At 33.8% G+C, this 11,036-nt stretch overlaps 2 protein-coding genes across 2 annotated transcripts; both read right to left on the bottom strand.

Annotated features, from left to right (window-relative positions):
• Nucleotides 1-591: 591 nt before the first annotated feature.
• On the bottom strand, nt 592-2,531 carry LOC106960798 (CMRF35-like molecule 9). Its single transcript, XM_015054132.1, has 3 exons — nt 2,443-2,531; nt 1,658-1,981; nt 592-757 (listed from the first exon to the last, which is right to left on the bottom strand). The coding sequence occupies exons 1-3, from the start codon at nt 2,474-2,476 to the stop codon at nt 702-704; spliced, it is 414 nt and encodes a 137-aa protein (XP_014909618.1). The 5' UTR covers nt 2,477-2,531; the 3' UTR covers nt 592-701.
• Nucleotides 2,532-4,870: 2,339 nt separating this feature from the next.
• On the bottom strand, nt 4,871-10,586 carry LOC106960796 (uncharacterized). Its single transcript, XM_015054131.1, has 7 exons — nt 10,514-10,586; nt 8,668-8,997; nt 6,358-6,504; nt 5,648-5,704; nt 5,350-5,445; nt 5,177-5,205; nt 4,871-5,052 (listed from the first exon to the last, which is right to left on the bottom strand). Exons 1-7 carry the CDS (start codon nt 10,551-10,553, stop codon nt 4,945-4,947), a joined length of 807 nt encoding a protein of 268 aa, XP_014909617.1. The 5' UTR covers nt 10,554-10,586; the 3' UTR covers nt 4,871-4,944.
• Between the last annotated feature and the right edge of the window lie 450 nt (nt 10,587-11,036).

The raw sequence follows: 11,036 nt of genomic DNA, 5'->3' as shown, positions 1-11,036 counted from the left end.
TTTTGCATGAAGTTTATACACATAGTAAAATGATAAAAAGGGGGGAAATGATAGAGATTTTTGGTATTATCATTTTGTTATTACTTTAGTTCATATTCAGTCTAATGTTAATCAGTATTATTGTGATTTTTAGTTTAAAGTGTTTTCTTCCTTATGTGTGTATAAACTGACNTGNAGGTTACGACTGACTGTTTCATCTTCATGTGAGACAGTTAACTCTGTGTTTCCCAGACCTTAATTCTTATCAACCAGAATACCTCCTAACTGCCTGTGAGCAGTCGTATTTTGTCTCTTGTTTATCCTCCCTCTTTGTTGACAGTTTGACCTAGAGCTGAACTGGGCTCAGATATCACACCTGGAACTGAGTTGCTGGTTTGTTTAGGTTAGAAGTTTTACGACCTCTGTTGTTTTTTTCTGGCTGTTCTGCTTGACAATAAAACAGGGGCTCACGCGAAAGCAGACCAGAACTCTCTGTGAACGGCCTGTCAGGCAGTGGCGGAGAGTTCTCCTTTTGCAAAAGCTTTGTCTATAAAATTCATATACGTTGTCTGTGTCTTTTTATATAGGTTCGAGAAAAAGTACCTATCAGACTGTTTTTAGAAACCGTAGAAGCTGAAATGGAAATACAAAATGTGTAAAATGTGAATTTTACTTAATAGGTCCCCTTTAAGTATTAAATGCTGAAGCTAATGCATAGAGCTTCAGTTTTGCAGGTCATGACCTTTCGCCTCTGTCTGCTGCTCCAGCTCCTTCAGATCTGTGAGTGAAAACAGAAGAAAAATTTATCTGTGACAGTTATGGCTAATATACTGAGGCATAAATTAAAAACTTAGTGACGGGTGCTGTGGGTGATCTTTAAAACTTTAGAAAAGAAACAAATAAAGCTAACGGGTGAAAGATAATCATTAAATATCCTTGATGTAAAATTGAATATCATAAAATTAAAAACCCTGAATATTGAGAAAACCACACAGATGTTTTTGTTATTTTCCACGAATCTGCAGAACATTGTTCAGTTATTTGTTCAAACTGGCCAGAAAATGCTACTGGAGGAAAAATCAATACACTGCTGCACAAACAGGTATGTCAAAAATCTGAAATTTTGAGATGAATCTCAGAAATATTCTAGCAAAAAAAAAAAGAAGGAAATTTCTGGGTTTGAAAAAGTCAAAAAAATTTCACTTTTTCAAACTTTCATATTTTTATGTAAAATTTCTGAGCTTTGTCTCAGATTTATTGATTTTTTTTTAACAGAAATTTACTTCTCCATTCTTGTTTCTGTCTATAATGTCCCTAATATGTAAATGACGTGCCAATGGTGCCGTTTTTTTGTTCTTCAGAGATATTTTAAGAGCTGGTTGAGCTGCAGTGAACCTCATGAACCCAGGATGGTAACTCCACTTCAGCAACAACAAAAACTCTAAAATCAGTTTATTGTGGAAGAAATTATATTCATTCAACATCAACATTTTGACATTTGATCTCAGTTCTGCTGTAAGCCATTTACTCCAATCTGGCCACTTAAAGTTATTTTATTGATAAATAAACTCCATGTTTATGAAGGTATAACTGGAATACCTTTTTCTGGCATTTATTTAAAAAGATTTGTTTGATAACTAATGGGGTATTAATAATCCTGAATAAAAATAAAACTCACCATCTGTGACATTTACGATAAACTCCTGGCGTGAATCAATCATTAAACGCCTTTTTAATCCGCACCAGTAGCGCCCGGAGTCGGACTGGATCAGCTGCGAGATGTTCACATACAGAACAGTAGAAGAAGCTGGAAAGGTTCCTTCTCTGTAACTGATGCTGTATCGGCCATTTTGAGCCTCCGTAGCTTCGGTTTCAATGAGAACATCTCCGTTTTCACACGGATCCCTGCAGACGTACTTCCCTCTTCCAGACAAAGCGAAGGAGCATTTCACTGTGATGCTTCCTCCTTTAGTTTGGATCAGTGTTTTCGCACCACAGAGAGCTGGAAGAAAAGCCAACAGTTAACATTTAATGTTGGAACAAGCTGTAGATCTTCTCAGCACACTGCAAAAAACACAAAACCTTACCAAGATTTGACTAGTTTCATCTACAAATACCTTAGTACATTTAAAATAAGAAAAATATATGCAAAAATTTATATTTTGCAGATAAGTTATCTGTAAGTTCATTTTGTATTTTTTCAAGTTTCACAAGAAAGTGGACCAAAAATAATTGGTAACATTTTTTGTTTTTGCAGTGTAACAAATGCTTCTGAATGCATTTGTTTCTGCTTTTACAGTTTTGTATTCTTACAAAGTAGGAGAATTATCCAAACCAGGAAGCTGTTGCATAGTACCAAAACATTCTTGGATTTGTTGTTTCTACTGTATTTTTATTGTGGAAAATAAAAATATGGAATTATAAAGATGCAAAATCCTACATGTTTTAGGCATCTTTCCTTACCTGACAGGAGGCAGAAGATGAAAGCTTGTTGCATTTTTCTTTAAAATCTCTTTAGTCTGCAGAAGAAGGATTTCAACTATTTAGTCACATGCAGTCCATACATTTCTGACCAACGAGGAATTACTTGCTAAACGGTCAAATGGCTCTCTTCCTTTTTCACTGCAAAAACACAAAATCTATTTTGTTTAGATTAAAGTGAAAATACCTAATTTACAAGTAACTTTTCATCAAGATATCGGAGCTTGTTTTCATTCAATAATTCCTTAATATAAATGAAAAAGTACTAGTACAATTGGCAAATTATTTTACTTGTAACATGGGAAAAATGTCTAGTTAAAATTTAAATAAACTACTAGTTGAACTAGAACTTTTTCATAATTAAGGAATTATTGACTTAAAACAAGCTAATGTATTTTGCTGAAAAGTTAGTTGTAAGTTTAGTTTTATTTCAAGTGTACAAGATATTTGCACCAGAAACTGGTCTAAAAATAGTTGGTAGGTTTTTGTGTTTTTGCAGTGTGGTGGTTTTATCTTCCTCAGCCTCACCTGGTTTTCTGATGAAGTTGCTTCCAGATTCAGCTGCAGGTTTTTATTTCCACATCATAATCAGAGACGCTCGTCTTGTTTAAAAACATTTCTGTGATGTTTCTGTTTGTTATAGTCGGTGCCTGTTTTCACCACACCCCCAATCTGAGGATCAGTTTCTCCACCTGACATCTGAAAGTGGATTTAAAGCTCAACTCGTTCACTTTCTGCCTCTGGAGAAGTTTTAAGTGAAATAAGACGATGCAAACTGATTCATAAACATCTCAATTTACCTGCTGATACTTAAAGCAAGACGGCACCAGTGATCCCAATCTGTTATTTTCTCTTTAATAGTCAGATCAGATATTAAAAATAAATCAGTTTTTTTCTGTTCATTGAAAGCAAATCAGTTTTCTATAAAACTCATCCACAAATTTTGTTGCTTGATGCATTTGTTTGGAAATGAAGGTCAGGACAGACACCAAGGTTCCAGATTGGTGAGGAATTTACAGAAAGCATAAAAAATCTTTGTTTTCTATTGAAACCACAAGGCGTTCTCAGTTCCTGACCGAGTTTAGCTCCATTGTGTCACTGAAGGTCATATTTTTTCAGTTCCCCTAATATTTTCCACACCGATTATTACAGCAAGTTAGAACACAAACTTAAATTGATTTTATTAGGATTTAATTAACAGAAAAATAAATATTAATTGTAGTTAATATAATTAAAAACAAAAAATACAAAGTTCTAGAAGTTGTGGCTTAAATTTGTATTCATACCCCTTTACTCTGATACCCCAACACAAAGTTTAATCAACTTAATCTCAGTATGAATCCAGCTCCAACAAATCTGACTTTTATGGAACAGTGTCAAAATTTTGTCCCATTTAAGTCAAGTTTATTTTTTATATTACATTTCAGCCACAATATGGTTAAAGTTCTTTACATCATAAAAAAACACAATACAGTCAAAATTATGAATCATTTTGTCAAATTCCATTATTAAAATTGGCGAGCAAATACACATTAAATAAGCCTTGATCTAAAGTGTTTCAGCAGTTTTGTAGTTTTCTGGAAGTTTGTTTCAGATTAGAGGAGCATAAAAACTAAATGCTGTTTCTCCATTTTTGGTTATGGTTCTGCGGATGCAGATTAGACCAGAATAAAGAAAACCTGAATGTTGTGGAAGTTTGTCAAAAAGCAGGTTGGGAACTGAGCAAATCTGAAGTATTTTTGTCATATTGGCAGAAAAAATGAGGAAACTGTTGAAGGAAGAGACAGCAATTATGGGAAATATTGCATGAAATATATGTCATAGAGAAGTTAGCAGGAAAAATAATTTTTTTCTCATAAACTACAAGTTAAAAAATGTTTAATTAAATGGGCTGTGTTATGTATTTTCTAAGCATGTTGTTGCATTTTATGGGAAAATCAAGTACACTAAAAAAAGAGACTGGAGCTTTAACTTTAAATTTATTTATTACATGTAACCAAATTAAGTTTATGTTTAATATCACGATTTAATAAACTTAATATATATATTTAAAAAAAAAATTAATTTGATTACTTGTAATAAAATTTTTTTTAAGTCGTTAGGTCTAATTTCTTTTTTCAGTGTATCTGTTACCTTCAGTTATCAAAATATATCAAATATGACTTCAAGAAAATGTGACCTTTTAATATAATGCCTTCAAATTGGGCCACTGTCTCTTTAAGAAACTCCTGCTCTTTCTGAAACTCCGCCTACTTTCGGCTCAATGGTTGCCATGGAGATTAAAGAATTTCACAAAGAGGCATGAAAGAATCAAGGCAACAATCCAGGTATGTTTTTGAGGAGAGAAAAACATAACATGATGTAAAGCTATATATATATATATATATATATATATATATATATATATATATACATTTTTATATTTTTACATAATACTGCCACTTTAAAGCACTAATAAAGTGGATGTTGTAAAAACTTGGCGTCCTAAGTGAGAGTTAAATAAGTTGGTTCCTGATCCATGCTGGCTGGATCAAGGTTTTGGTAGTGGGGGTCTTCAGATCTGGATCCTAGTGCCCAGTTTTCATACGTCACCTGAAATAAAAGAGAACAAATGTCTTCTAATCTTTTTTTTCTACTATCTGGGTGTCAGAATCTCTGTTTTTGACTAATTCTGGTAAAAGTTAAACTTAACCAGAGTCTTCAACCTTCATGTTACCTCTGTGTCTGACGTTCTCGTGTCTGCACCTGAGGGAAAGAAAAGGTGAACAAATGTAGATGAATAAATAAAAATGTGAAAAACTGCTTCCCATAATTTTAATTTGTAAAATTCTTTTGCTTGTTGGTTGCATTTAAATTTGCACGTTAAGTAAGTCTGTAGATGGGGTTTACCATTGGCTCTCGTCCTCCAGTTGTAAAGCAGAATTAGAAACACGGCTATTGAGACGCCAGTCGCCGTGGCAACACCACCGACAATCAGAGGAAGAGCTTGAAGCAAATAACGTCATAATTTCAAAACCAGATGAATATAATCAACTGTAAAACATAAAGAGCTAGGAAATACAAGCATTTCAGTCCATTTTAAGCTCTACAAATTACATCGGGTTCATTTAAAGTAAAATCAGGTTTGGTGTTTGTGAAAATCAAGTAAATAACCAAAACAACAGCGTGTGATATGAAGGTAAATCACCTGATAGGCTGATTTGTTTGGATGTTGCTGCTGTGGTTGAAGGACTTCCTGCAGTTTCTGGTAAAAACACAAAATAATCAGTGAAGTTTAATTGTTTTTTTACAAGATAAAGCTTGGATGATATTTATAATGCATGAAAGCTGGATTAGTGGGTGTTTGGGTTTTATTAGTGCTTTAATCACCTCCATGCACTTAAAAACAGGTGTTTCAAGTTAAATAAATTAATTGGTCACAAGTAGTTGAATGAAGTTTGTCAAACTTATTTATTTACATTTGTTTAAACTTGGACAAAATTAATTTGATTACATGTGACCAATTAACACAATATATTTAAGTTAGGTCACATGTTCACTTTTTTCAGTGTGTTGTTTATTCTGTTGTCTTGCTCTGTCAGTTTATTCCTTTGTTTCATTATTTATTCTTATTTTCTGTTCTTTGTGCATCTGGATTTTGTTCCCTTAGTTCTGTATTTTTCCTTCCCTCTTGTTTTGCACTTTCTACTTTCTTCTTCATGAATGATTGCATTTTCTTCTTTTCTATTTAATCTCAAATGCCCTTAATGGAGAAAGCAAAGAAATCCAATTTGGTAGTAATTTACAGTCTTTCAGTTTCAAATATTTCCTCTTATGTCACAGGATGAAGCTTTAATCTGGGTTTCAGCAGAAACTGTGAATGAACAGAGCAGTAATGCACTTGACTGAGGAACTCACTGTGTAAATCTGTCAAAGCGGTGCTGGAAACCCTCTGAAACTGAAGGCTGCTGATCACTGGATTTTGTGAAGTGAGTTCTGAAGAGTCCAGATTCTCAAACGTGTTCTGTGTTGTTCGTATGAAGTTCACATCAGTAACTGCGTTCCCTTGAAACGACACAGAAATTAGTTTCCAAAGTCCATTTTGCTTAATTTTTCATAAATCAGTCATGGTTAATCTGCCTTATACATTGTAGTAAACATAGTCTGCTTGTTGCAGATGCTTTGACCAATCAGAGATTGAATTGGTTGTTCTTTTAAATGGAACATCCAAAGGTATTATATGATGTTTTTTTAATTTAATTTAACACCACAATTGCAAAAATTTTTTTTTTTTTTTTAACATTACCAGAATATCAACAAAATATGCGCAGATCTGTAATGGAGACGCAGCTTTTGGTTGCAGCTTATGTGGCAAAGTGTTTGGATGTGGATGGGTTTGTGATGTGATGCACTTCAGAGACACAAACATCTCCCAAAAGTTCATAATTGTAAGTTTGAGCCTTTTTTACGTCCAGATTTACCACATCTGGCTTCTTCTGGTGGAGAATTATGAGGCACAAACGCAGCTAAATGTCTCACATGTAGCTGCGTTTCTATTACAGCACAAAACTTTGACGATATTCCTCTGATGTTGAAAAAACACAATTTCGCAATCGGGGTGTTTCCATTAAATAAATAACGAATTAAAATCATACATGCTAAGTTATTAAAAAAAAGACATGCAGCGGCATTTTCTTCATCTTTTCCGCCATGATCAACAACATACGATTGTTGATCATGTGACTCGTGATGCAAAAAAAGGGATTCTATTGGAATTTTATAAAATGAATTAATTTCAATACGGCCAAAAAAAAAAAAGTCATCCTAGCGCAAAAACATTTTATCAAAGACGTTAACTTTTGTCAAAATAGGCGTGTGTCCATGAAGCGGATTTATCCAATTTGCCCCATCATGTAGTCCAGAGAAACTCGGCTAATGACGTAAAAATGCAACATGACCGACTGCAGACGCTTTGAAAACAATTTATCTGAATTACTTCCACATATGGAAGTGGCACAAATTGGATTTTCTTTTGGGTGAAAAGATCAGAATTGGGCCGCATAGTCTGCTGTAGAAAAGATGGATATGAGTTAGATGTAGACCAAAAAAATGGATTTGGTGTCACATTTGCCTGCAGTGTGAACGTAGCTTTTCTTTTTAGACACTCTTAAACTCACAGGATACTAAACTCCTAACACATGTCCACATTCACTGTCTGCTGTGTCTCATCTGAGTGGTTTACTTCATAGATATGATGAAATTGTGACGCAGTCAGATACATGTTAGTCACTTTGGGAGCAGCTGCTGAGTCAGCAAGCTGCTCTTACTTTGGCTCAGATTGTGTAAAAGCTGAAGCGACTCATTGTTGCCATGACATCTTTCCACTAATGATGTAGATACATGAGGTTTAGTGTCGACTGATACAGAAAAACACTGCTAAATTTACTTAGAATGATTAATTTGTTGTTTTGTAAATTACAAATTTGTTTGATAACCCAGTACAGCACACTTGAATACACCTAATAGCTTCACAAGCTTGCTCAAACATGTGAAAACAACACAACTTTAATTTGTTCATTCAGTGCAATCAGGAGTGTAACAGCCAATGTGAAATTAATAACAAAGAAACTGACAAAAACGATAAGTAGACTACCTTTGGTCAGACAGGTAAAAAATAAACTGAAGCAAACCTATCAAATCACTGGGAACTTTGTATCTGACAGCCATCTTGGTAGGTATCCATAGCTAACTGTCAAGGCAGTTGCTATGGAGTTACTATGACAACAATGAACAATCCACAAGCTTTGAATAAGCTGTGGCCTCTTTCCTATCTCACTTATAAACAAACTTATAAGCACTGTGCTTGCCTACCAAGATGGCGGTTCAAATCCCTTCTGGTTCAGGCTTGTGAACAATATATTGGGAATTCTAAATATAATATAAAATAAATTTAAAAATGACGTCTTTCAGAGTGGAAAACATAGAATTAGACTAAATAGATCCACCCTTGTGGATTGGGCACATCGTTACCTAATCTAGAATTCGGTACAGATATTAATATCGGATCAGTACATCTTTACTTTCCACTATAATCCCATTAAAACGTTTTCTACACTAACCAACATTGTGAATTGTGTTAAATCTGCAGCTAAATGTCAACAATATTAAGTCTTCAGTGTGAGTGTTTGGCTTTGAACCAACATTGTTTAAGTTTAGAGAGAAACTCACCTTCAATAACTCTGATCTCGAATATTTCCTCAAATACCTCAGACAGCGATGACCCGGCTACTCCACACCTGTACCGTCCAGAATCGGACATCTTCAGCTCTCTGATGGTGACCTGTAGATTTCCATTACGATATCTGAGGTGGAAACTCCCATTTTGAGTATCTGCTGACTTCGTCTCGATGATGATGTTGTTGTTTTTACATTCCTCTCTGCATAAATATCGTCTGCCGCCTCCAACCAGAGTGAACGGAAACTCAAAGGAGACGTTTTGTCCTTCGGTTGCTGTGTAAATGGGAAATCCTGCTGCTGTGTTACTGAGAAAAGATGCTCCTGGAAAACAGTGATTTAAGAGTCAGTGTTTTATGCATTCCTTTGAGTAGGTAACTGCGCCTAGATGTGCTTTTAGTGCAAGTTATGAGATATGCAGGCCTCCATAATGTCTTGAATTTATGTGGAAAAAGCTGTAAAGTTTGGCTTTGACCATATTAGGTCATGTGTCCAGGAACTTTGAGTGGAAGTACGGCTATGGCTTAAAAATCAAATCTCTGACTTTTTATACCTTCTATACTCTGTCATACATACTAGATCCGATTTTAATTGTTTTTTTTTCTCTTTTTTTATCTAGAAAAGAATTTGCAAATGACAAAAAAATATTGTCAAAAAGTAACTTATCATCCCTTCTGTAGGCTGTATGACGGCCAGGCTATAAGAATTTTTGTCTAATTACAAGAAAATAGTCATAATATTATTTTACCAGAGGAACATCTTAAAATTGTGAAACAAAAAGATGTTTTAATGATTTTTACCTTTCTTTGAAACAGTAAACAGTAAACCTTTCTTTGTTTACACGATCATTTACTGGTAATTTGATGCTGATGTGTTAAAAGATAAAGTATTTCCTTATCTATAAATCTGACACCAGTTGAAGATTCCTCATTTAAATGTTTTATCTGTTTTTGTGTTGGAGTTCTGATAAAACTACTACTTCATTCTCCTGAATATTACGACTTATTCTCGTATTATTTCAACTTTATTCTCGTAATTTAAAATTTTTCCATTGTAGAATTGACCTGAATTGAAAATATAAATAAACATAAGATGTAAAACACACTTGTGAAATAATAAGTAGGGAGGAAGTATAGTATGTAGTGAATACAAAGAGGAAGCAGGAAGAAAACATGAGAAAAAGAAAAAGCAAGAGGAAAAAAGTAAAGATTTCATCAATAAAGTTTTGTAGGAACTTTGACTTTTACTGTGTGTGGTTTAGACATGAAAATCTGTTTTAAAACTTTCAAAAACCCAAATACAGGCAACAGGTTACAATGGCAAGCAGGTAAAGATATTGAATCACATTTAAATTATAGTATATTAAAAATTGTTGAAAAAATGAAGAGAGAAGACTAATCTTTAAACAATCCAAACATTTCTTGATAAAAGAGCTAAATAATCCACAACAGACATAAAAATATTGAAAAAGACCAAAACCAGCTCCGTGGTTGAATTATACGAAATAAACTCTGAGAATTGTTTATGAAAAGACATGAGTATAAAAGCGGATCATTCGTATATTGAGAATTGTTTTATATTAACCAGTTAGATTGAGCCTTTAAGTCTCATTTTTATTAAAATCTCTTAGTTTTTCTTGGTTATAAAATCTCAAAGTGTCAGTTTAGTCAGACATTTTTTTTACTTATTTCTTAAAAATGCAGCCATTTCTTTATTATAGACAAAATACAGATGAATTCAAACGACTGAAGCGCAAAAATCATTTACATGGTTGTGAATTTGTCATGTGCTGCAGAAACAATAAAATAAACATGTAAACAATAATGAAATCGTTCCCCACCTGTTAGGAAGCAGAAGAGCAGAGTTTGCCGTTTCTTCATTCTGAAGTCCAAACTGTGACTGAGGGGTTTGTGGTTTTGTTCTCCTCCCTTCCTCTCTTCCTCTGTCACTTTCATGCAGACGCTGGTTGTTTCATTAGCAGATGACGCTAATGCTAACTTCTCTGTCACTTTTTTTAATTCTCTGACTCATCCAAATGATGTTTAACGTGTGATGGGATTTTCTGCTAATGTTTGCAATTTTAGTTGCTACTCAAAAATGATAAAAAACACAAACAAAACAAAATTTGGACTCATTTTAAATCGTCTGTTATGTTTTTGTTGTATTTTTTTTTTTTACTGTGATATAAATTGCTGCAGTAGAAATTGGTCAAGCGACAGTTTTTCCTATATAGTGTAAATACTTTTGAATAATTTTAATAAGTTGAAGATTTGACCACATTATTTTTTTTTTTTTTTTTGGGGGGGGGGGGGGGGGGGGTGGGCAGAAAAAGGAATCTTAAAAATTTAAGGGGTTTAAATTTT

Source organism: Poecilia latipinna, unplaced genomic scaffold (genome assembly GCF_001443285.1).
Source record: "Poecilia latipinna isolate Pla-1442-1.1 unplaced genomic scaffold, P_latipinna-1.0 Scaffold1230, whole genome shotgun sequence".
Classification (NCBI taxonomy): domain Eukaryota; kingdom Metazoa; phylum Chordata; class Actinopteri; order Cyprinodontiformes; family Poeciliidae; genus Poecilia; species Poecilia latipinna.
This window is presented reverse-complemented; position numbering and strand designations above follow the sequence as displayed.

Coding starts and splice junctions, on each gene's coding strand:
- LOC106960798 (XM_015054132.1), bottom strand. CDS start 2,476: ATGCAACAAGCTTTCATCTTCTGCCTCCTGTCAG. Junction 1,982..2,442: donor CATCTTCTGCCTCCTGTCAG/GTAAGGAAAGAT, acceptor CTTTTCTTCCAG/CTCTCTGTGGTGCGAAAACA. Junction 758..1,657: donor TATCGTAAATGTCACAGATG/GTGAGTTTTATT, acceptor TTTCACTCACAG/ATCTGAAGGAGCTGGAGCAG.
- LOC106960796 (XM_015054131.1), bottom strand. CDS start 10,553: ATGAAGAAACGGCAAACTCTGCTCTTCTGCTTCCTAACAG. Junction 5,446..5,647: donor CAAACAAATCAGCCTATCAG/GTGATTTACCTT, acceptor ATTTGCTTCAAG/CTCTTCCTCTGATTGTCGGT. Junction 5,206..5,349: donor CTGGAGGACGAGAGCCAATG/GTAAACCCCATC, acceptor TCTTTCCCTCAG/GTGCAGACACGAGAACGTCA.